Source organism: Scleropages formosus, chromosome 5, assembly GCF_900964775.1.
Source record: "Scleropages formosus chromosome 5, fSclFor1.1, whole genome shotgun sequence".
Classification (NCBI taxonomy): domain Eukaryota; kingdom Metazoa; phylum Chordata; class Actinopteri; order Osteoglossiformes; family Osteoglossidae; genus Scleropages; species Scleropages formosus.
The window spans coordinates 9,640,169-9,665,769 of NC_041810.1; the positions used below are offsets into that span (position 1 = coordinate 9,640,169).

The window sequence follows — 25,601 nt, forward strand, 5'->3', positions numbered from 1 at the left end:
TACCTGGTCTTGTCCTGGGACCACTACCCGGCTGGCCATCACTTTTCTTCATGGCCTGGATGTTCTGGTACACGGAGAACAGGAGGCCATGAGCTTGTTGGGTATGCCGCGCTCTCTCAGGGTATTCAGAGGGTGGGGTTCAAAAAAGTCGTGAGCTCGGGGACAATCTGCCCCTGCCCCGCAGGTCCCTCGGATGTACTTGTCGCAGATGTGGAGCCTCCGGCAGTTTTCCTGCTCAGGGCAGCGTCCGAATTGCCCGGAGCCCTCGTTGTACGAGACACACACCTGATAAGACAGAAGGATGTGGATTTCACTTGGGTTCCTTCTACACAGTCCTGCTCCACACAGTCTGATCTCAAACAGCAAATCCTTTGTATCACATTACACTGTAAACAGACAGGCCATGCAACCAACCTTTTACTACAGTTATTTGAGTGCCTCTGTGCTGCACAGAGAAGAGCCTCCTGTGGGAGCTGAGCTACTGACCACCCGGTTACTTACAGGAGGCAATAGAGTGCTGTCATTCTGGAGCAGCAGTGTGCACAGTTCCTCTCTTTCCAGGTCCTGGAGGTCGTGGCTCCGAAGCACTGCAGCATTGTGCTCCGAATTCAGGTCGTGGCAGAAGCGGCACCTGCGCCTGGTCGCGAGAGAGCATGAGTCACATGAGGATTTAAACATCTCAATGTTCACAGCAAGTTCTGGTAGACAGCAAACCGGAGAAGGACATGAGAAATCTGTGACTCTCAGTGAAAAGGCCTCATGATGATGATGATGACGATGACAACGATGAAAACCATGCTGATACACAACATCGTCTATCAAAGCTGTGCTAAACTACCAAACTTTCACTTGCTCCAACATTTTTCAGGTCTAACTGGTTTTTTGAACTCACTCTGTTAATTGTGGGACTGTTCAACTTGGGTTTAATTACTGTTACTGAAATAATGTGTTCATGGAACAGGAAAAGTTGCCCCTGATAACTGCTAAGTGGGCAAAGACACGGCCATCAGTAAAATGAGCAAACCGACTTAGCAGTATGTGTGGCTGTAGTAATCGACACAATCAAAAGGTTGGTACAACATCCACACCCACTGATTTATTTATAGGGTTGATCCTACAAAAATGTCAGTAATTTCAAATTTTAAAAATCTTTGCAATGTTTTGTATTTTGACATTTTTATTAACAACAAAATTAAAACTAATCTAAGTAAAATATTTACTGTACATAAACTAATGTTCAGCGTAAACATTATTTCAATTAGCGATACTGATTTTCATTATTACTAAAGACCTACAATACACTTAACATGTCAGTAGGTCAAGGCTTTACTGCAATTTTTAAATTCTCAGCCCCCTTGGAGGGCGAAAAAAGTAGGACAAAAAAAGCCGGTACAACGTCCACCAGCAGGTGTCGCTCCAGCGCCATAGTAACTGTAACGCTCCTGCCGTGACATTTTCCTGGGGAAGTTTCTCATAGCAAATTTTATTAACGCTGTAATAATTATATCCACATATTAACAATACATCGATTTACAAAAACGTTCGTCAAAAGTTAGCTAGACAGCTAACGGAAGTTTGCTGTTTGTCTAAATTTGCTTCAAGACCTAGAAACTTCGCACGAGCTAAAAAAAAAAAAAAGTTAACGTTAGCTAAAAAGGCTAAAGCATAAACAGACATGAAGTTGAAGCCTATATGTTTATCGAAATAAAAAATACTACAGTAATAATTATACACGATATATTTTAAGCTGTTGATGAGCAGTGAGTATTTACTCAGCTTCAAGAACTGAACAGTCGCGCAATCAATTTTTACTGATGAAGGTTCGTGTAAATTTTCATGTAAGAGTTTTTTCTATTCATAAAAGACACGAAGCTTTATTATTTCGTCACTTGACACACTTGAATGAACGAGTTTTACGTCAGGAAAAAAGAACCATTTCTGTATAATAACGTTTACGGCCGGCGGTTACAAGCGGACCACAACAGGCCCGCGCGCCGGCTAACAGCGCACCGGCTAACAGCGCGCCGCACTTAAAGAGACAGCGTCGCTTCAGGCGTCGTTGTAAGACGCGGCACTCTGTCCGTACCACTCTATATATTGTTATGTCCACGGCACCTTCCTCTGCTGTTCCTGCAATCCCCGTACAGGTAGAATTTACACAGGTGTAGATTGTTGCACGAGTCACAGTCTCTGGCTTTGCAGAGTTTCACTTTGGTTCTCGCGATCGCCACTGTCTTCCCGCTGAGGACCGCGATGTGAAATTTCTCCGATGCGCCGTTTAAGTTCAGAACATTGAATCCGCTGTTGACGAGCAAATCGTCGCAATCCATCGCACCGCGATTGGCACAGAGCACTTTGATGATAACAGCTGACTCCATCGTTCGGGAAGCGTCGGTCTGCCACTGTGCCTCTCGCAATACAGAAATAAACAAACACCGTCGTCCAATCAGGTTCGTTTATAGGGAGAATCGAAACCAAAAACGGTTTCGGCTGCCGTATGACGTCATGACGTTTCCGAACGTACCTTGACTGCACTGTGCAGCTCCACTGAGTTCAGCTGACGACGATGCTTTCGGTCCCCCCAAAATTCCTCACATGTCGTTTACGCCATACATGAGTGGCTGCTACGTCTGCGGTGACGTAGGGAATGGCCTTAACCCACGTGCTCCTGTTTCCACACTGTAAACAACATACATTTACCTTTATTCATTTCACTAAAGCGACTTACAATCATGTTAAGGTCGCAATTATTATAGGCTTACAATCATTTACTCATTTAAACAGCTGGGTAATTTTACCGGAGCAATTCAGGGGAAGTACCTTGCTCAAGGCCCTTGTCAAGGGTACTACACTACAACCAGAGGTGGGGATCGAACCTTGCGACCCTTTGGGTTCAAAAGGCAGTACCTGTAACCACTACGCTACCAGCTGTCACACTGCAGTTGTATTTTTAGAGCAGTTCAACGATCAAGCAATATTTCAGCCTCACACCAGACAACAGTTTACCACATCACCAAAATTTATCTTGGTTGAAGCATGACTTTACATTTACATGTATTAATTTAGCAGATGTCCGAAGCGACGTATCTCAGCAAAAGTACAATTTATGCATTACATCAAGAGGAGACATAGCTCCAGACATGTGACTCAAGTAAACCTAGTTTGTTACCTACCACTTGCTGCACCGAGGTTCATCATTCAAGTAGGTGCATAAGACACAGAATAGACAAAACCTGAAACCCTCCTACCTTTTTTTTAATATTATAAGATACACAAATAAACCAGTACAATGCCGGAGTAGTGGCTGAATAAAGGCTTTATCTGGTGATGCTCATGAAGTTACGGTGCATGACATTTACACCTTACATGAGCTGGGGAGATCTCGGGCGAAATGGGTCCAGAAAAGGTGAATTTTCAGACCCTTCTTGAATATAGACAGAGTTTTGAGACATCTTTGGATTTTTGTGCTCAAGGAGTGGATATCTAATTAAAGTTTACTTTGATCTGTTATTTACATGTAATTTAGTCATTTAGCAGATGCTTTACTCCAAAGAAAAATCCATCTAAATCTCAGAGAAAAATACAATGAGTGCCTTACATAAACATGTGTGTGAAAAGCATTTGGTTTTCTTTGGGTAAAAGGGGCCACATACTACAGCATAAATTAGCTTCGCCTTTTACTGACGACTCCAACCAGTAGATGGAAGCAACTACCCACAGACGTCTTATACCAAGCAGCCTGTAGCTTCCATCTGTGGAAATACAGTCTGTTGTGTATGAAATAAGCAACATTAACAATCTCACTCCAGACACCCTTGGTGAGCTGGTGATCCATTCTGATCCGTGGGAAAAGTTAAAAAAAAAATTAAAAATCTCACTCAGAAAACAATTTCGCTCAACAGCAAGTGCTGATTAATTTTATGCGGTGCATCAGACCACGTACCAGTCTGCAGTGTTATATTTTAATGTGTACAGTATATACACAGTGGATGCCAGAAGTCGACACCCGACTGATGCAAGGGTTGAAACCAAGAAAAATCATGTCTACCTTTTCCCACCATTAATAAGACCTTGTTACTGAGAACATTTATGTGAAAAATAAATTAATCCTTAGTAGGATAAATGTAAAAAAAAGGTCAGTAAATTTTATACAGTACCTTAAAAGGTTTACGGTGAGAAGATATGTAGAAAGAAACAGCCACTGGAAGAAACAAGAACAAATTCACAGCAAAATTCATGATAAAAATTACACAATATCAAATTTAACATAACAAGAGAAAGTGTTAATACAAGGAGGGGGGTGTGGTGGCGCAGTGGGTTGGACCACAGTCCTGCTCTTCGGTGGGTCTGGGGTTCGAGTCCCGCTTAGGGTGCCTTGCGACGGACTGGCGTCCCGTCCTGGGTGTGTCCCCTCCCCTCCAGCCTTACGCCCTGTGTTACCGGGTAGGCTCCGGTTCCCCGTGACCCCATATGGGACAAGCGGTTCTGAAAATGGTGTGTGTGTGTGTGTTAATACAAATAATACAAAGATATGATGATGCAGAGAGGGGGAACAAAGGACCACAAAAGTGTGTCACTGGAAAGCTGAACATGAGGGTCTTTGGTGTGGATTTAAAGGTGTTTAGAGTAGTACATTCCCTGATGGTACCGAGGAAGGTCAAGTAAGCTCGAATCCTGGGATTGGTCAGGACTCCAGCTGCTTAGGTGTGAACATCTGCAGCAACTTTCCGGTGAATTTGCAGGCCTCAGCGTGGAGGGCTGCGCAGCGGTCAACTCTGGGAAAGAGGAGTGTGTCAAATGTATGTCGGCAACAGAGAAACATGGTCAGTGGCGGTTGTGCCAGAACTTTTGACTTGCATATAGCAGCAACTGCATGGCGTTCATGAATGGTATGGTTGGGTTGCGTAAACACTGGTTCATGTGGATCACAGTAAGAAATGGCTGGTGTCCCAAACCTCAAGCTCCCGGTGAGGTCATCTTTAGGAAAAGGTCAACGGTGAGGGGCCCATTGAATGCCAACGGTTGACTGATTCATCCCATAAACATGTGTGACGTTCCTCACCTTTATTGATCACTGACACTGCAAACACCAGACACAAGTTGTAAACACTGGAAGAGATTTGACTTAATCATACAGTATTGACTTTCACAGCTGTGTGGAGCATTGTGAGAACCTCATTGCTGACTACAGTTGCAGCTGAGTTGCTGACTATTCCATGCCAGCAACTCATTTTACTGCGTTTTTAACAAACCCCTTTTAACGTTAAACTGTACCTTCCTGGAGAAATTGTTATATTCAAAATCCACAATTATAATTTACAGTAAAAATATGTTGTACTGTTTGTAGTGTGTGGTGCCTGCGGAAACACCGCACTATTTGGACTCCGAGTGTCGCTGAAATCTCCTGAGCCGCACACGACGTGTCAAAGAAATTATTATCCCGTTTTAGCACAGGATCCGCGCACAGATTGCGGGAGGTGAGCGCCAAGTTGCGTCATAGACGGGCACGACAAATGATGAAACTAGTCGAGCTCATACAGCCAGGCGTTTATGGGATCGCGCGACCAAAATAGGAAGGGGGGGGGCAGAACAGAGCCGGATCAAGTGCTCGCAAGGCCGCGGACGCGGTTTACACTGGGACATGAGTGCCCGCAGTGGACAACCACTGATCTCATTCGACCGGTGTGAACGCTGAACCCCCCCCCAGCCGTCAGCAGCGCGCTGCCCAAATATGGCGAGGCTGCTGCGCACGAGGCTCTCGAGTTCCGGGCCGGAACGCGTGTATCCGGCTCGTTCGCTTCCTCGTTTCCTCACTTCCTCGGCGCGGGCGCTGAAACCCGAGCCTTGTTTCCTGGGTGCGTGTGTGTGCGCGCGCGCCCGCGCGCGTCCCCTTTAAGAGGGCAGCGCCGCGCGGCGCTCCGCTGCCGGGAACTCGCGTCATTTCGCCGCTCCGACGCGCAGATCAATGAGTGGCAGCGCGCGCCGTCCGCCCCTCAGGAAGCAGCTCGCCCACAGCGCGCGGCGCACAATGTAGAGGAGCGCGCCGAGAGGAGACAAAGGAGCTGCGCCTGGACGCGGAGGACGCGCGCGCTGAAGCGCAACAGTGAGTGAGCGCGCGCGTGTGCGCCGGAGTCGCGGGAAACAGGCAGCCCAAGTACTTGAGTCGCATGAGCGCGTTCCTGCGCCTTCCGCCGGGGAAAGAGTGGGCAGAGCAAAGTGGGGGACGGAGGAGAACTTCCCAGAGATCGTGCTGCTGTCTCTGTCTGCCCACTGACTGAGGGACATGATGATGTCCGAGCCGCAGTCGAACCCGCCGCCGCAGCAACAGCAGCAGCAGCAGCAGCCGCCGCCGCCGGCCATGAAGGTACTGGAGCACTGAGACGTGTGCGCGGCGCGAACGCGCGGTGTGCCGTCGTGTGGCTGAGCGGAGGCGAGCCGCGCTCCCGTGTGCGATCATCTGTTGGCCAGGGGTTTGTTACACAGCGCCTGGTGAGTGTGTGGCGCGTGCGCACGCACACACACACACACACACACTCTAACACACGTACTTACTTAGTTGCACACAAAGTTACCTTGGTCACTTTTTTGTACAGTAACTGTACGCGCGTTCTGTACTGACACGTACACAACGAGATTATTTGAACAGATTATTAATTATATCATTTGTACATGATCCCACATCGCCCCGTCTCAGACGGCGTCTGAATTTCGATAACATGTTTTGATATAATAATATGATACAGTATATAATTGTTTTTGGGAAATGCCTTGTAACAAAGTTGCGCTGTTAGCAGTTACTGGACTTCGCGCTCTTGGGATGTCGTGTGTGTATCCGAGTGTATGTGCGTGCGTGCGCGCGCGCCCGCGCGCGAGTGTGTGTTGTTTGCATGGTGTTTCCTGGAAAAAAAAAAAGCTTCTTCCGAAGAGTCGGAAGTTGTGCGGTGCTCGGGGACGCGCTGGCGGTGACGCGCGGTGGCTGACCGAAGGGCGCGTGACTACAACTCGAGGTGAAGCGGCGGACTTCAAACTCGGCACGGGCCTTATTTACTGCTCGCTCGGGGAGCGCGCGCCGAGCACGTGAGCGCGCTCATCCTACGCTGGCCAGCCGCGGATCGACGTGCGTATCGGTACGTTTCCCGTTTGTTCCGGCTCGAAAAAGGCGGTAACTCTCAAATAATAACCAGGAGAAACCCATAAAATTGGTCCCAGTGAAACCCAATGGGTGCTCATATTGCGCTCGCTCGCTCTCTCTGTCTTTACATACACTTAACACCATGCTTGCTGCATGCTATTAAAAATTTGATAAGGAATTGAATTGCTTAAGTACTCTCCAAAAGGTTTATTAGATTAAAAGTAAAAAGGACACCTTTTAATTAATGAAAGGCCACATTATTCACTGTGTAAATGAGTAGAAGTACCAGTAGATGTTCGTCCAATGCAGGGTCACAGAGGTCTGGACCCTGTTCCCGAGGCAGAGAGAAGAGGCTGCGACACCCTGGACGGGACACCAGTCCATCACAGGGCAAATCGGTGTATTGCTGGCAAAAACTGAGAAGGGCTCTGGAAAGGACAGTATCTCCAGGAAGTGACAGAAGCGCAAGTAACAGAGGAAATGTAATGTGTTACTACCCACCTCTGACAAGTGAGCAGGAATGTGGAGGTTCGAGTTGCACCTCCAGTGTTCACCGTCACGTGACTGCACTGTTGCGTGCTGTTCGTGTGATGTACGTTTACGCACGAGCCGGGCACTTCGGCGTTTGTTAGTGGATGTCGCCACGTCTGCTGGCATCATCTGTATGGAACCGCGGTACTTAAGTTACTGCGATGTGACACTGCTTGTACTTTCCTCCTAAGTGATTTCCAGCGTTTGCACTGTTATTTACGCATTTGTGCAGCCAGGTAGCTTTTGCTGGAGTAATTCAGGTCCTCTGAGTGCAAGGTGGTAACTCTGACCGGTACGCCACCTACTGCCTGTATGTCTTATGACAGAAAGCAAAATGAAAGTGTTTACCAGGTAACCCTAAACCAGGGTTAAACTTGAACCATTTGTTGGATGTACTCTCTGCAGTTGACCAAATGTAAAGTAAACTGCAGCTTACCTTGTTTTCCTGCACTCGTTTAATTTTTTATGGTATTCGTAGTTTACTGTAGTACCGGTGATCCCTTTTACCAACAGAAGACGGCTGCGTTTCGACAGAACACCTGCTGAGGGTCTGTGAGCGCCGAAGTGACGCTCGCGGTGGATAGGGTGTCTCGCGGTGCCGTTTCCAACAACCGTTGGGCGCTGGACGATGACATGTAAATGACGGAGACGCTGTGTTTCGGCTTCACTTTTTCAGCCTCGTGTCGAGACCCTAACCTCTACCGTACCACTACAGTACATGTCAGCTGTTACCTCCACAGTAGAAGTGTTAATGCGGAGTGCTGCTTCCGCATTGGAGTAATATTTCTTAAAAAAAGAGGGTGCTTGAGGTGTCTGGTGAGGTTGTCCAGTTGAGTTGAGAAGGGAGATGTTGTGGAAGGGCCTCCTCCTCACCCTGGCGTCTTCTGCGTCGTCGGGTTTGCCGTGGCTCCCCCTTGTCCTTGGCTGGTCTGTTGCGCCTTAACTTCCTATTCTGGATTTGCTATTAAAATGTTAAAAATTAGTACAGTGTTACTGTAGAGTGTTTAAAGGAGCTGCTTTTAAATGTGCTGTACGATGCGGAGTGTATCGTGCTCTCGTTGACGGCACTCGGACTCTCCGATCACTCCGAACGCAGCCCCTAATGTAATATGCTTCTATCTTATGAGTTCGGTGTAATGCTGGTCTTGAACTCCTCTGGGGTCGTTGCAGTGCTGCCGGCAGAGCTCCCGGCAGAGCTCCCGGCCCATGCCGCCAGCGTCCTGGCCGTAAAGAAACGGCTCCTCTCGCTTGGCTGCTTTAGCGCTGTAGCAGCCGTGACTCTGCGCCTCTACTGTGTGATCAGCGATTGATTGATTGATTGATTGATTAGGACTCATTTATTGGGATCTCATCCTCCTTGAGTGTCTCATAGATGGTGCGCGGTACACCTGCCGGCGCACTCTCCTCTCCTCTACTGTTGGACGGGTGTCTTACGATTCGCGTGGAGCAGACGGGGCTTGAGCTGCACTGAAATGAGCCATCTGGCAGCCGAGGAGAGGAAAACAAAAAGGACCTAGGAAGTGAGGGAAGAATAAACCTCTGTCAAGGGTCACAATCCTGTTTTCCGGTGATAGCCTCACTTGGCAAGGAGGCTCTGCTGTGGACTACAGGTGTGGCGGTTGATTCTTGGGCCTTATTGAATTTCCGCTCGATGCTCCGTTAAATCATACAGCGACGCACGGTGCTCACTTTTTTTTCCTGTTATAATTGCACTTGTGAGTAGAGTGTGTCCGTACGTGTGCAGCGCTAGAGGTGTTGAGGAGGCTCAACACTTCCCAGTGTTCCCAGGTGAGAGAAGGGTCAATACCAGGGTTAACTAGAGTACAGCCCAGCTACATAACTGGGTTTACTAGTCCAGCTAAAAACTGTGCTCTCTGTGTGAGTCATACATCAGTTCTGTTCTAATTGGTTGTGTTTATACTAGTAAATGGAACTGAAATCATGTGTATGCAGAACTTTCATAATAATAATTTGTAGCATGCAGTGCTGGGCAGTTTATACTGACTGTATGGTGATGCTCAGTATATAGTGTGTAACTGCAGAGATGTTGTACTAGAAAAATTCTTTATATTCTGAGCATCACAGGACAGTGGCGTGTAAAAATTTGATTGGCTATATCGGTAATGGTTTCCAGAGATATTATGGTAAATGAAATGTGAAAAGCAATCAAAATACGGTTGGTGAACAATAAGATATAAATGAAAAGTTCACATTAAATGCAGACCATTGGGTTAAATGGAGTGCTGCTGTTGTCAATCATCAATATGAATTGCCGAATTATTATTGTTGTAACGGTCAGGGATTTCCCTGATTAAGGATTAAAACTGAGAGTAATAATCTTTGCCCCCCCAAATGATTTCTTGGCGCCTGTAATAGTATTCCAGCTGGCGCTCTTGTACTGTTGCAGAAAATGCCTCTTCTCTTTGCCGGGGTGCTGTGGAGAAGAGCAGGTGAAATGGGGAGGTGTAGCCCAGCTCGACATCAATTTGCTGTGATCAGAGTACAATAATGGTAAACTTTGTTTTACATGGGATCTTGAAAGTGCAAAACGGGGTATAACAAAATAAAATAATAATATATATGAAAGAAGCTCTGTAGTACATTTTGGCAGTGAGACTTGAACAGATTGTATCAATTATACCATTGCTATGTTCTGGGGGGGGGTGAAAGTGGACGTGCAGCTGCTGTCGTGATGCTTTCACACTGGAGACTCCACAGCTGGGACGGGACGGTGCCCACGAGGGGCTCTCCTAGGTGCTCGGTGTTATTCTCTGTTGGCGGGGGAAGTTCCTGAACTTGAGAAAAGGCTCCTTCTGCACAGTGTGTGTGTGTGTGTGTGTGTGTGTGTGTGTGTCTGTCTCTCTCTCTCTGAGAGACACCGGTTGGCTGGAGTGTGGTGCTGTGTTCCCTGTGTTCCTGCCCCCTTTGTTTGTGGACATGACGGATGACACGTGTTGGTTCCTGATTAGCTCATCCAGCCTGTCGTGAGGATGGTACCAGGGAGCAGGTCATGTGGGTGTTTGTGTTGTCAGTGTGTGGACTTTAGCTCTCTCTCAACCCCCCCCCCATCCCTCCTTTGTGTTGCAGCAGGAGAGGATCTCTCTGAGCCCCCTGGCGAGCCCCCTGCCCAACTCCACTTCCTCCCCGCTTCATGATCCAGCATCTCGGCACGGCGGCAGGATGGAGGAAGAGCCAGCGCGCCTGCCTACACACCTGCGTGAGTACACACACACACACACACACACACACACACACACACACACGCAGGCAGGCAGAATGCCCGCATGCATGTGTGCACACATAAATGCAGCACACCTTCTCATCTGCTTGAGTGTACTTGCAGTACCAGTGTGAAGTGAGTCCACCTGCTAGAATTGGGTTCCGTGTGTGTGTTTCTTTCAATCTCTGGTCTAGTGTGTCCCATACAGGTTTAGCCCAGGTGGAGTCTCGCTTCTTACGGTACTGTCCACACACACACACACGAAAAAGCACCTTGGAAATGAACTGACACTTTCACCTGTGCGGCCAGACGGGGGTACAGTGTTTAGAACTGCCAGTTTGCACTAGAAGGTCCCAGGTTGGAATCCTCCTCCTTGCCCTAGTACCCTTAATCAAAGTACTTACCCTGTACCGATACAGTGAAAATGGTCCATCTGTATAAAGGGCTCCATCGGTGTAAGTCCCACTGGAGAACAGTGTATGATAAATGTAAATATTTAAGGGCAGAATTCGGAGGCGTGCTGGTCGGACCCGTCTGCTCCCTCACATACTGTCCCCAAAAGGTCCTGTGGACACAGCGCTCTGCCTTCCAAGTGATGCTCACGGGGCGTATGCTCTCCACCTCCCTCCCTCTCGCGTGCGCGCGCACACACACACACACGCATGCACATGCATGCAGCAAGCCAGGAAGAGGGGAAATAATTTACACAAGTGAGGGCTTGACCGAGTGGCGTCGGACGTCTTGTGCTTCTCCTTCAATCCTGGCTCTGGCTTGTGCTGGAAACTTGGCACCCAGGTAGGTGTGTGTGTGTCTCTCCCATACAGACTGGCTGTGTGTTACTGGGAGGGTGGGTGAAAGCATGAAATGTGCTCCTCAACCACTTCCTGTGTCTGTCTTGCCAAAGAGCTTCCTGAAAGCTGCTCAGGCCCCTTCCTCTTCCTCGTGTGCATTTGCAGCGACCGGGAGAGGAACTCGAACCCGCGTTCGTACCCGTAGTGTCCTTCACCAGGCTGGGCCGCGTTTGTTTCCCCGAACCTGCAGGCCGCCGGCGACCCTGCGACTCACGACTGGCAAATGTATTAATATAAAACTACGCCCATTACCAGTGTCACTCTGCAACAGCCTCGAACCCCCAACCCCCCCCGGCACGTGTGCATTTTGAGTCACCTGTGAGGAACCCCGACCTCGGATTGCTTTGAGACACGAACGGCTCCGTTGCCAAAAGGGACGGGAGCGTGTGGCCCGCAGTGCACCTTCCCTCCGCGCTCTGCGTTTCCTCAGCCGGAAGGGAAGTGAGCTCTGTGTGACAAACGCACGAGAGAGGGAGGGAGGGAGAGAGAGAGCGAACGCTGAAGCCGTGCTGCTCCGCCTGGCTCTTGAAAATGCGCACACCTAAATATACTGTACGTGTAAAGCTGTCAGTTCAGCGGTGAAGGTTTTCATCTGAGCAGTCCCTCATTAATTATGAATCGCAGTCCCTAGTGCTGGGCAAAGCCATTAATGTGTATTTAATTGAAAACGAACACCTCTCAAACACTGAAATGTATGTTTCTGGAACAGATGTGGCTCTTGTCTTAAGATGAATGTATTATGTGAAGTATGCAGCGGAGAAGGTTTGCATCAATGCCCAAATTGTTCGGCTCAGTAGCGAAATGGTGGAAACTTTAAAACGGGGACTTGCAGTGATTTATTTATTGATCCGGCAGGGTAATTTTTACTGTATCGCTTCAGGGTGAGTACCTAAATCAAGGCTGTTGCAGCAGGAGGTTGGATTCAAACCTGAGACCTCCTGAGTCCAGAGGTGGCAGATGTGACCCCTGTGCCTCATGTTGCCCCACAAAAGATTTTAAAATATCAAAGTACATTCGTTTCATATCTTCAGATACAGTAATTTTTATAAGTAAGGTTGCGCCACAATCTCTTTGGGTTGCGACCCTCTCGTCGCGTCTTCTCTCCGTACCACGGTTTTCAGCGCTGTTGTCTTGTGCAAAAAAGGAAGTGCAGTGAAACTCGCCGGCAATTCCCGGAAAACTGGTTTACTGCGTTGCGAACACGACGCGAGTGGCGCGAGCGATAAACGCGCTTCTCTGCGCTGCGGCTTCGCGGTCAACGCAGCTGCTTCAGTCAACCCCACTGTGGTGGCAGTGCGACCATGTCCAGTGCGTTGTGGGAGAACGTGCGCCGCTACCTTGCGGGCATACAGCAGGATACGCGTTCCACCTGCTCGGAGTGTCGCTGTACCTCCAGGGGGCACAGCGGTTAGAGCTGCCGCCTTAGATTCAAAGGACCTGGGTTTGAATCCCGCCTCCTGCCGTGGTACCCTTGGTGAAGTATTGTACTGAATGGGTACGGTAAAAATGACCCTGCTGTGTAAGGAGGTAAATCACAGGGACAGTTGGCAGTACAGCGGTTAGAGCTGCTGCCTTTTGACCCAAAGGTCGTAGGTTCGACTCTGTTCTTGCTGTAGTACCCTTGAGCAAGGTACTTACCTAAAAATTGCTCCAGTAAAATTACCCGGTTTTATAAATGGGTAAATAACTGTAGGTACATTTATTTATCAGACACTTTTCTCCAAAGCGACTACCAATGAACTCTGTGTAGTGTTATGAGCCCACGCACCTTATTCACTGTGGTGACTTACACTGCTAGATACACTACTTGCAATGGGTCCGTTATCCACACAACAGTGGAACGCTGTCACTCACACACTATAGGGAAGCCTGAACCACATGTCTTTGGACTGTGGGAGGAAACCAGAGCACCTGGAGGAAACCCACACATACAGCGCTACTTGCTGTGTCACGGTGCCGCCTGCTTACATTAACATTGTAAGTCACTTTGGAGAAAATCAGCTAAATTAATAAATGTAAAACGGTGTAAGTTGGCATGGAGTAAACTAGTGTAAAATTTGGCAGGGGCAGTGCCCAGGCGTGTTTGCCACCCACTTTCGGCAGAACCTAGCGTTTATTCTTCTTGGAACTCATCACAGGGGTTGAGCAACGCACTCCAGTCGATCCCGAAGCGGCCCTGTTGCCCGGGAGACGACGGTTGCAGTATTCTTGGGGAACGTCCCCGTGTTGTGACTGCGAGTGTGACGCTGAGGAGCAAATGGGGACAGTTCTGTAATCGCACTGGTCTCTGTAGGAAAAGTCTGGCCACTTGACGCTGCCTTGAATGGTGTGTGTGTGTGTGTGTGTGTGTGTGTGTGTGTGTGTGTGTGTGTGTGTGTGTGTGTGTGTACGTTCCGGAGGGGAAATTTCCTGCCCCTGGAAGCTGCTCTTTTTCTTCAGGAATTTCCTGAGTGGGCCGACGCTCCTTCCTGAATGGATGTTTCCTGAAAGGGAAACTGTTGCTGTGTGCCAGCAGCACAATGAGCCCCAGACTCCTGAGTCCCCGGGAGGCGCCGCACATGCGCCGAACGCTTTCAGACACTCCGCGTGTGTGTTTCTGCGCCACTTCGTTATGGACAGGTGGGTCCAGTGTGGTGCGGTGCGCGGGGTGGATATTGTGGAGGTGTGCAGATAAGGGTGACGGTTGCGATGGATGTTCATGGAGCTGTCAGGAGAGAAGTGTCGCTGAAAGCGACGGGTTTGAGACCCTTCTTGAATACTGGGAGGGATTCAGCAGCTCTGAGGGACAGGGGGAGCTCATTCCATCACCTTGGGGGGCCAAACTGAGCACTTACGGATTTCGGATGTTGGACCTCTTCTGAGTGGGCCTACCAAGGGGCCAGGGGTGGAGGTGCTCAGTGCTCTTGCTGGGCTGTAGGGAGTGACCAGGGGTTTTTTTTTTTTTAAATCCAATTTGCTCTGAACTGTCATAAGTGCAGAAGTATTAATGTGTACAGTTCCTCCTCATTCTTTCCCGGCAGTTTGACTGCCCTCTTGTGCACCACGTGTGATGGATGTTTGTTTTGGCGCATGGTCGCTGTGAGCACATGTCGGTGATGCGGGGGACGCCGGCATTTACTGGCAGCCTCCTCCTCCTGCTCCCTCGCTGCTGCCGGAGGCAATAACAGCACATTCTTGTCGTGTTCCCGAAGGCAAATGTTCTCGCTAACGAGGAAGTGTCTCTGAGCTTCTCGTACGGGCAGCCGCTGCCGACACCGGGTCGGCTTGGGTCGAGCACCTCCGCCGGTGACGCGTTGGCCCTACATCAAGGGGGAAGCGAGGCTGGAATACGACACCGGCCGTCCTGTCGGTCCGCTGCGAGTTCCGGCAGGTTGCCACGGCAACTCCGCGCGCCTCCTTGGATTCGCCCGGGATGTTCACGAATCCACCGGGTATTTTCAGGAGCTGGAACATGACACGCTTTGGTGTCCTTGGTATTTGTTCCTCTCTTGTGTTGTTGCGTGGAGTGGGAGGGGCTTGTAGGCAGGAGGGCAGCACCTCACCTGGGGTGAGGGACAGTAGAGCCACCTCGAGTGCGAGCGCCGCTTTTTGTACGGCAGAAAAAGAGACGCGAAAAGGCCTCCGGGCCGGCGCTTCCTGAGCTGCGAGGGGCGCTGTGAAGGTGCCGGTGCTTTATGCCAAAAAGGAGGCCTTCCGTCAGTCTCCCTTCCTCCCGCTCCGCAGCTGCGGCTCCTCGCAGATGGCCGTGGGCCGCAGGGGGGCTCTGATCCCCGCCCCGGTTCTCCGGAGGCCCCTGGCACGGACGCGACCCTCCAACGGTGCCGCGCGGCACTCCCGCTCTCCTTCCCTCCTTCGCCTGCGTCAACATGAAGAGCCGGAGCTGTAATTCCACGTGCAGATGGGCCTTTTGCGGGAACCTTCTCTGCGTATCGCCATCAGCCTGCTCTGTGGGGCCAAATGGGAACTGTGTTGCAACATGGCTACAGTCTCTCTCGGTTGCACGCAGTGTGTAAATATTTATTTCTGATTGCATTTCCTCTTTGAAGGCACACATTTTTACACATTCCGCCGGTGTTCAGAAGTGACCCGCGTTCCCTCATGCCGCATTTAGTTGGCGGCATAAGGCATGGAAACGCGACAGATTGTGGGACCGGATTGATTAATCTCACTTCCACGGTGTTTACAGCTCTGCTCTAGTGTTGATCGGTGACGAGATGAGGAACGCGGCCTGTGTTCGTGGGATGAGTCGGTGAAAATCTCCGGTGGATAGGAGTTGGAGATGGTTTAAAAAAAAAAAAAAAAAAAAAAAAAATTTTTTTTTTTTTTTAAAAAGAAAATTTTAATGTCAAGTTTTGGCTTTTTCTTAGTTTTATTGGACACTTTTACAAACACTATCCCATAAATAAAGTGAGGTTTATTAGGAACCTTTGGACTGTCAACAATAAAGCTGAAAGTGACCAAAAGTGGATGCACGCTGCCAGTGGTTATGAGGGGTTGATACTGGTGAGGTTATGACTGAGTCGTCCCCCCACCCCCCAATAAATTTTAATTTGTGAAGTTTATATGAAATAATGCTTGCCGGTAGCTTTAATTACAGCTTTTTCTGAAGTTTTTACAGAATTCAACCAGTAAAAATTCAAAGGCTGGCTGCGCTGCCGAGGTCCGACTGGGCGTGGACTAGTGATCAAAGGAGCTGGAGTTATGAACGAAAGTGAGGTACGAACAGGTTTGTGTACCCAGTTGTGTCTTGCGGAGATGAGGAAGCGGTAGGTCCTGCTCGGCAAAGACGTCTGAACGCCTTGGAGGCAGCCTGGGTCCCAGCCGGGGGAATTTCCTGCATGCGAAAGAGGAAGCGGTGCCCCTCGGCAGCGGTGCTACGCGCCATTTGTAGCCACTGGGCCGGTTCTGGTGGAAACGTCTCCCCGGTTCCAGGGAAACGCAAGCAGCACAATGTGCTTCGTTGACCACGGCAGAAGTCTGCACACGGGACGTGACCGCAGTATGAGATAAGGATCGTGTCCTCGCCCCGCGCGCGCCACCCTGACGCACCAGGGCCTTTCGAAGTGTGTGATTTGACTCACCCGGATTTCCCAGGAGGCTTCCTGGTGTTGAGCTCAGCGCGGCCCCGATGGCAACCGACAACGTGAGGGCTGCTGATAAAGACCCTCGGTCAGGGGCTCGGGTATAAAGTGTATGCACACACTGCATCCTTGTGTGTTTGGGGTGGGGGTGGGGGTGGGGGGTGTCTGTTTCACTAATACAGGAACTTTTTTTTTTTTTTTTTTTTTGTGCATGTGTTTGGCTGCGAGAGACACGAAAACACATGCGGAGTCCGTCTTTTTCTGCTGCTTATTCAGTGATCTGATACTGTTCTCTAAAGTAACTGGCACTGATTTACCCATTAGTGCACAAGTGCAATTTTTGCAGTATCAGTTGGAGGGCAAGTACTCTGATGGAGGATACTACAGCAGGAGCTGGGCTTTGGACCCGACTCTTCTGCACCCTTACGGCAGCAAACTAAAACGCATCGCATGTAAAATTGGGCTTGTTTTCCAAAACGCGTCAAGCAGCTTCACGTGGCTATCCTTGCACTCTTGTACATAAAGCCTTAATGTGATGTCAAACGTAGAGCAGTGACTCTGCACAGGACCTCTAACGGCACGTTGGCTCTGTGTTCCTTCTCTCACACCCTACGATTCCTGGATAGACTCTGCACCTCTACAGCTCTTGTGTTGTACAAGCATTATTGATGGTGAACGAGTGAAAGATCACGACGTTGAAAGACAAGACGGACCGTTATAAAATATGGTGTAATCAGTGCCCGGCGTTTTAATAAAGTATTAAGTTTAAATGGCTGAGTAAAGACGTGTCGAGCATCGGCGGTGGCGCCTGCCGTACTTTCGCTGTGCTCGGTGGCCAAGGTTGGTACCCTGCGTATAGAGTTAAGCTGAAGGAACATGGTGTTCACGTGCATATGCCGCCTGTGTTTCACGAAGGAAAATGACCCGTCGGTGGCGGCGCCAAGGAAAACGGCCGAAATGAGTCGTGGCGCGAAGGTGCGGCTCTTATTTTGGGCTCGGGTTCGTCCGGAAACGGCGCGCGCCCGCGCGCGCGAGGATGCTCGGTCGCGATGGCCGGGCGCGTCGTGTCCGTGCTCCTTCCTCCGCTGCTGAGGGTCCTTCGGGAGCCCTCCCTCGCTGGCCTGCGGCGGAGCCCCGGGGGAATTCTCCTTCCACCCACGTGTCCGCTCGGCTTCCTCTTGTTTTTCTTTCCTTTCCTGCCCTCCTCTCGTCGGGCTGATTTATGCGCCGCTCTCAGCCTCCCGCTGAACGCCTTCAGAAAAAAGTCCCGGTGTCCAGCTTTCGGTGGTGCGCCGCTCGAGGTTATTCATTTATACCGATGATTAACAAAGTGGGGATAAACGGGGACAGAATATAAGGTCCGTGCCGAGCCATCCTTGTCCAAACGATAAAGGATTAGTGGTGAATAATAAACGGAGAGAGACGAAATGTGGAGGAAGGCGCACCACCTTGGGTCGAGCACCTCCACCGGTGACGCGTTGGCCCCACATCAAGGGGGAAGCGAGGCTGGAATACGACACCAGCCGTCCTGTTGGTCTGCTGCGAGTGCCAGCAGGTTGCCACGGCAACCTGGGTTCAAGTCATTTCCACGGTGTTTACTGCTGCTTTCCGGTGTCTGTCTGTCTGCCCTTAATCGGTCACAAACGACGAATGTCGCGCCCGGAGCCGAGATGTTAACAATGCTGAAAAGTGTTTCTCGTATATTAGCTTTATCTTGGACTTGGGTAAATAAATTGTGGGATGCGTCTGTGTTACTAACCTTTGGATCGAGTAGATGATAAAGAGGGGAGAGCGGCCAGAAGCTGACGAGCACCACACAGGCAGTGTGGGATGAATCGGTCAGCCTTTTGGGTTCCCTGGGGGTTGTGGATGTCCATTTTTCTCCCCCCCCCCCCCCCCAGTAATTTTTAAAGGTGTCTTAATTTTAACATTCAAGCTAATAATAAATCTTAAGCTGAATTTTTTTTTTTTTTTTTGGCCGTTCAGTTTATTTTTATAACAGGGTGACAGAGTGCGCTGAAAAATAAATATAAGCAGGGCAGTTATTTGTTTTTTGATTTATGGTGACTTTATGTGCATTTTTTTTTTTTTTTTTTTTCCCCCCCTCCCTTCTCTCCCCTCCTGAGCCTGACTGCTGAGTAAACAGGGATGTCTGTATTACGCTTTTACGGGTTGTGCCTTAGCGGTTTGGAGGGACTTGAGATTCAGCTGAGTTATGAACGGACATCTGCCCTCCAGTTTTTGTCCCAGTGAGGTGACCATTGTCCTCACCCCTCCCCCCTGCCCCCCGCAGGTCTGCAGCCAGTCTTCTGGAGCAGAGAGGACGTGTCCCAGTGGCTGCGTTGGGCCGAGAGGGAGTTCTCCCTACACCCCATGTCCAGCGGCACCTTCGAGATGAATGGCAAGGCCCTGCTGCTGCTCACCAAGGAGGACTTCCGTCTGCGCTCCCCCCACTCAGGTGAGCGAGTCGGACCCGCGCCCCTAATGCGGCAGAAGCGTTGGGCCACGTAACGGGTCGGCGAGCACAAACGAGATTAGCGTTTCGCTCCCCGTTATTTATTCGGTCATCTGATCACATCTTGCTCTGCACTGAGGGGGGCATTTTTGTTCACTCGGGAGTGGCTAGTGACTGTGCGGTGTGTTCCCGGGCTGGGGGAAGTGTGTGTGTGTGTGTGTGTGTGTGTGTGTGTGTGTGTGTGTGTGTGTGTGTTGGATGCACTGTTAAGGAAGTCACCCCACAGACACACAGAGCCAGGAAGTGCTGCGCACTGACCACATGTGTAGCCTCACTGTGCAGGGAAATTCCAAGCACCGGAGCGTTACCCGCTGGCCTGGCGGGGGCGCCGCGGCACTTCCCCACGCGGAAACGGTTTCCGCTTTTTCGTGTAGGGCGCAGAAAGGAGTTCCTCAGAACGGTGACGCTCGAAGGTGTCGCTTTCTCGCTTTTGGTCTATGGTGTGAGACCACGATACGCTGGCAGCTTTTCCGTTTTGGCGGTAGAAGAGGAGACCGGTGCACGGAAACATGGTAGCCCATCCCCGGGGGTTGCGGGGTTTACCCTGTGGGGGGGGGGTGTGAAAGACTCGGTGGGATACGGTTAGAAAGAGCTGAGGAGCTCCAAAACAGCAACTACAATGATGTTAGCCATTTGTTAGCTGACTCAGTGTAGAGAAATTAATAACTATGCTTGGTGCAAGGCAACGTGGGAGAACCGTTTCCTGCTTCCTGATGTCGTAGATGAAATGGGAGGTGGAGTAGTGTTACGATTTATCTATGCAACACTCTTCTCCAAAGTCACTCACACAGCAGGGTGATTTTTACTGTATCAATTCAGGGTAAGTACCTTGATCAGGGGTACTGCAGCAGGAGGTGGATTGAAACCCAAGTCATCCTGGTGTAAGGTGGCAGCTCTAACCATTGCGCCACCTGCTGGCCCTTGACGGTAAGAGTGACGGTAATGAAAGGAGTTGGTGCATGACGGACGAATGAAGGCGCTGAGAAGGGGTCTCCTCTTTCAGCCGTTGTCACATGGTTGCTGTTTGGCTCCGCCCAGAGAGGCAAAGCTGGATGGCGGCCTGACCGCTCTGTGTGTGTGTGTGTGTGTGTGTGTGTGTGTGTGTGTGTGTGTGTGTGTGTCGCAGGGGACGTCCTGTACGAGCTGCTGCAGCACATCCTGAAGCAGAGGAGGCCCCACGGCATCTACCCGCCGGCCTTCTTCTCGGGCAGCTCCTTCCAGCCGCACACGGAGGGCGCCTTTGCGCACCACAAACTCGAAGGTGAGCGTAGGGCTCGGAACGTCGGTGGCCCCGGGGCGCGACGGTATGTTGGAGGCGTGTGCGGAAAGGGCGTTTTCCCGCTTCCCGCCGTCGAGCCGCGGACTTTGGACCGCGGAACCGGTCGCACGAGGAAGTGGCGCGTTTGCGGAGGAACCGCCGCCGTCGGCTTCCTCGTTCATCGCATTCTTCGCAAGCCAGATCAGAAGTTCCCTGCGCCCCTTCATGGAGTTGTTCAAAGCATTTGTGCAACAACAGAAGTAGTCGACGCTTTAAGCACGAGAATGCACCTATTCGGAATAACTTTTCATGCTGATTTAAGCTGGGGTGTGCGGTGGTGCAGTGGGCTGGACCGGGTTCTGCTCTCTGGTGGGTCTGGGGTTCGAGTCCCACTTGGGGTGCCTTGCGATGGACTGGCATCTTGTCCTGGGTGTGTCCCCTCCCCCTCCAGCCTTACGCCCTGTGTTGCCGGGTTAGGCTCCGGCTCGCCGTGACCCCGCTCAGGACAAGCTGTTGTAGAAAGTGGTTGGTGACATTAAATGAGTGTCAGATTATATGTGTTTAAATAAACAAAATATTGCAATTGGGATCCTGGTAACATGAAAAGTAGATTGAAGAAGAATATGAAAATCTCTCATGCCCACTGATGATGTTTTTTCCAAAGTTATTGCTGCGATTTGAAAATGTTTCAACATTGTAGCCCTGCGAACGCTGCTCGTTTGGAAAAATTACAGCGAGTGCGCCACCTTGTGGTAGAGGAGAGCAGCGTCACTTAGCCTTGAATAAGGATTCCCTCCTTGAAATGTTGATGATTATTATTTAATGAAGCGTAGCACTGCGAAAAGTATTCAGTGTCTAGTTTTCTCCAATTTTGTAGCTTTTCGATGTTAAATTTGACGAGATGTTTCTGAACACAGCCGGAGAGCCTGCGTCTAGGCAGTCTTCTCATGAATTGCCTTGAGATGTTGTGGCAAGGCCCGACGGCGCTGCTGATGCTCAAACCTCCAGATGCAGCTGAGCGACGGCAGTTCTGCACGAAGCAGCGTGCCGGAATTCCTCCGCAGTGACACGAGACGCTGTTCGGTAGCTGCAGGAAGTGTTTAGTTGCAGTCATTACAGCTAAAGGTGTTTCTGCCACTTACTGACTATGAAGGGCCAATTAATTTTGCACACTGATTGCACATTTTATTACCTTCCATCCCAGAGAAATGTCAGGAAAACAGCAGTGGGGTCTCTCTCTCTCTCTCTCTCTCCCCCTCTCCCTCTCCCCACATCCATTCATACAGAACTAGAACTGAATGGTGTTTATGAAGCAGGTGCCCATGGTAACCCGTGCGCCCTGTCAATGCCCCTACAGAAACGGTACGGCGAACCCCTCGAGGTACGGAGCCCCTCCCACAGCACACGCCCACCATCGAGCTGCGGCACCGACCCCGCTCCCCTCACTATCCGAGCCGGCCGTCGCCCTTCCCCCGCTCCCCTCCGGAGCCCGCCCTCCACGAGGACCCGCTGCAGGCGGCTTCCCAGCTGCCCGACAGCAACCATCACTCGGAAGAGCAGTACCAGCTGTCGGTGTCGCCGGCGGAGCGTAGCAACGGGCGCTGCGCCACCCCGCACGACGTCCCGCGGCCCGACAGTCCGAGCCAGGAGAGCGCGCGGGTCATCCAGCTCGTACCCAGCACCATCATGCACCCGCTCATCCTGAACCCCCGCGGAGGGGCAGTGGACTTCAAGCACGCGCGCACGCCCCCCCGAAAACGGGCGCGAGGGAAAGGGCCTTGCGCTGGCTCACCACCGCGAGGATCTGTTCTACCGGAACCACATCATGCTGCCCGTGTCACCCCCGGAGGAGCAGCCCCAGCCCATGGGCCGCATAGCCGGTGAGGCCGATGCCACCCATGCCGGCACGGAAATGCCCCGGCGCCGTTTCGCAATACCCGGTCTTCTGGTGTAAATCCGGAAGCACCGCTGTATCGAGATATATATGTATATATGACTATAACTGATGTGAAGGGGCCGCTGGTAGCGGAGCGGTTAGAGCTGCTCCCTTTGGACCCAAAGGTCGCAGGTTTGATCCCCACCTTTGGCTGTAGTGCCCTTGAGCAAGGTACTGACCCTTAAAATTGCTCCAGTAAAATGACCCAACTGTATAAAGGGATAAAATAATTGTAAGTACCTTAATGCTGTAAGTCGCTTTAGAGGGGGGGGAAGCATCAGCTAAACGAATAAATAAATGCGCGCGGTGGCTGTAATGGTCAGGCCGTAAGTTGGGCGCGGTTCCCGGCAACCGCTATCGCTGACTACCACTAACAGTCACCAGTGATCGGAAACGGCCTCTAACGATCGCTGATGACCGTTTACGATCACTGGTGATCGCTACCCATTGTTACCAATCGTTGGCGACTGCTGATGATCAGTAGCGATTGCTGAAGAATTGGTGACAATTGCTAATGATCGCTAATGGTCAAGTGACTGACGATCACTGATGATCGGTGACCAACACGTATCAGTCGCCAACAATGGTTGACCACCGCTGTCTGGCTAAAGGTGCCATTTCTCAGTGGCTTTGAGGTACGAGGGTTCGGTGTAACACCGCATTCTCCATGGCTGGCAGCTTGACCTTTGTAAGACTTTAATGTAGTTAAATGTGTTTTCTTCCCACTGCTGTACCCTAACTGTGTGTGTGTGTGTGTGTGTGTGTGTGTGTGTGTGTGTGTGTTGTGTGTGTCCTTTGCTGAGCTCAGACTGCAGGCTGCTGTGGGACTACGTGTACCAACTCCTGTCCGACAGCCGGTACGAAAACTACATCCGCTGGGAAGACAAGGAGAGCAAAGTGTTTCGCATCGTGGACCCCAACGGCCTGGCGCGCCTCTGGGGAAACCACAAGGTAGCCGCCTGCTCGCGACTTCCTGCATCTTCAGCGCTCGTCTCGCAGTCGCGTCAGTCGCGTTCTCCCCGAAATTAGACTGTATCAGTGCTTTGCTCAAAATGCGTTCGCCTCCGTTTGGAGTAGGAAATGTAGATGGTGCAGAGAAAATATGAAAAGAATATGCTTCCCTGGTACAACGGGGCTCCTTTTACGCAAGTTCTGAGATGTGTAACGTGCCGCATGATGCATTTTGAGAAAGACTGATGTATAGTTTATCGATTTTATTGAGATGCGCTTTGGTATGTTAACTTGAACATGGCCTGAAATATTGTTGACGCTGCTGTGCCAACCCAGAACAGGACCAATATGACGTATGAGAAGATGTCGAGGGCGCTGAGACATTACTACAAGCTGAACATCATCCGGAAAGAGCCGGGGCAGCGGCTCCTGTTCAGGTGAGCCGATCGTAGGGCGCGAACGTGTCCGCTTTGTCGTAGTCGTCGGGCCTTGAACCTGCAACCTGTGGACCATCCAGCGAGTCCAGTTCCTTAACTGCAACTGTTTCAGTTGCACCGCTGGTACAAATAAAATATTTGAAATTTTATATTTTAAACACAAAGCTATTGGTCCATAGCATTCAACAGACAGTGCTGGGCATCTAAGGTGTGTGTGCGCGTGTGTATGCGCGCGCGCGCAAACGCAGACACCACTTGTCCCAAGCGGGGTCGCGGTGAGCCGGAGCCTATCCCATGAACACAAGGCGTAAGGCCGGAGGGGGAGGGGACACACCCAGGGCAGGATGCCAGTCCCTCGCAAGGCACCCCAAGCGGGGCTCGAACCCCAGACCCACAGAGCAGGACCTGGCGAAACCCGCTGCACCACCACGCCCCTGCATCTAAGGTAAAATCCTGCAAAAATTTGTTTCGCCATTTGCCCATAAGAATGGATGAGGCGTCCGTGTGCAGAAAGAAAATACGGGCCCGGTAGGAAATACGCAACTGAACAGACCCGAACAACCGTTCCCTTTGGCGAACATTTGCTGTGCGGCGAACACCGTTGCCCAGAGCAGAGGAGCGGCGGTGTGAACGCACACGCTCTTGGTCCCCGATTTGAGCCCCGTTAATGTTTCCAGTCGAGGTGTGAAACGTGCAGATGAAAACGTGCATGATGCGCACGCTGAGGGTGCGTCTGTCGCTCTCCGTCGCAGGTTCATGAAGACCCCGGATGAGATCATGAGCGGGCAGACGGACCGCCTGGAGCACCTGGAGTCGGACCTGGACGATCAGATGTACGTCAAGGAGGAATGCTGAGGTTTGCGAGGGCAGAGCCGCAAGCGGACCGCGGTCCCCGTCGCCTGGCCGCCGACTCCTTTCCGCGATCGCTCGGGACCAGCAGCGATGAGAAGCACAAGAGGGGTCGCGGGTAACGCGAAGGGACCCGTTACTCAGTCGAGATTTCGCTGTCGATTCTACGTTGTTAACAGAGTTGCTAAGAACGCGTCTAAAGGAGGATCCTGTAGCGCGACGAACATTCCAGCTGTGCCATGGGAACTGCTCGACGGGTCCTTCGGCGCTTGTGGGATTTCCTGACGATGCCTTACGCAGAGCGCTGCTGCCGTGCCGCTCCGTAGACGTAGCGGCGCCGGCCCGACGGGCACCTCCGGCACAAACTGAGCGTGCAGCGGTCCAGCTGTGGCACGGCTGCCCCCCCCTTTTTTTTTTTTTTTTCCCCCCCCTCCTTCCCCCCCCCGGGTTGAGGAGACTCCCTTGCTTTGTATGGCGTTTCATGATGGGACGTGGGGTTACTGTTTTAACTCGCTGCTTTGTGTTCTCACAGTGAAGCGGTCACACGGTGATTGTGAGCAAATAAAAACAGATCTTTTATTGCTTTTCTAAGCTCCCTCCTTTTTTGTTTTCCTGCATGGAAGGTGTTGGCAGCACAGCGAGCCAGCTCCACACACGGGGTTCTAAACCTCAGCCCACGGAGTGGTCCTTCTGCGCTTCCTGCAAGGGAGGGGGCTTACCTTAACAGCTCCTGTACGGGTGTGGCGTGACCTCCTGTTGGCGTTTCCACCCGCAGAAGTGGTGCCGAGAAGGTGTCTCCTTGTTCCTTACTCCGTTCTACACTGTAGGCTGCAAAAATCC

At 51.0% G+C, this 25,601-nt stretch overlaps 2 protein-coding genes across 2 annotated transcripts; one reads left to right on the forward strand and one right to left on the reverse strand.

Annotated features, from left to right (window-relative positions):
* Positions 1 to 48: 48 nt before the first annotated feature.
* On the reverse strand, positions 49 to 2,452 carry LOC114910501 (protein mono-ADP-ribosyltransferase PARP12-like). Its single transcript, XM_029251881.1, has 3 exons — positions 2,116 to 2,452; positions 502 to 637; positions 49 to 285 (listed from the first exon to the last, which is right to left on the reverse strand). The coding sequence occupies exons 1-3, from the start codon at positions 2,376 to 2,378 to the stop codon at positions 49 to 51; spliced, it is 636 nt and encodes a 211-aa protein (XP_029107714.1). The 5' UTR covers positions 2,379 to 2,452.
* Positions 2,453 to 5,822: 3,370 nt separating this feature from the next.
* Positions 5,823 to 25,179, forward strand: LOC114909049 (transcription factor ETV6-like). The gene is given in 9 exon segments (XM_029251951.1): positions 5,823 to 6,364; positions 10,751 to 10,880; positions 19,109 to 19,273; positions 20,457 to 20,591; positions 21,946 to 22,334; positions 22,336 to 22,468; positions 23,333 to 23,475; positions 23,812 to 23,912; positions 24,665 to 25,179. Coding segments are annotated over 9 exon segments (1,380 nt in total). The 5' UTR covers positions 5,823 to 6,283; the 3' UTR covers positions 24,768 to 25,179.
* Positions 25,180 to 25,601: the final 422 nt, after the last annotated feature.

What these genes read in the sequence shown, in the direction of transcription:
- LOC114910501 (XM_029251881.1), bottom strand. Translation starts at nt 2,378, where the DNA reads ATGGAGTCAGCTGTTATCATCAAAGTGCTCTGTGCCAATCGCGGTGCG. An exon ending in TGCAGGAACAGCAGAGGAAG is followed by an intron (nt 638 to 2,115) that starts GTGCCGTGGACA and finishes TCTCGCGACCAG; the next exon opens with GCGCAGGTGCCGCTTCTGCC. An exon ending in ACAGCACTCTATTGCCTCCT is followed by an intron (nt 286 to 501) that starts GTAAGTAACCGG and finishes CTGTCTTATCAG; the next exon opens with GTGTGTGTCTCGTACAACGA.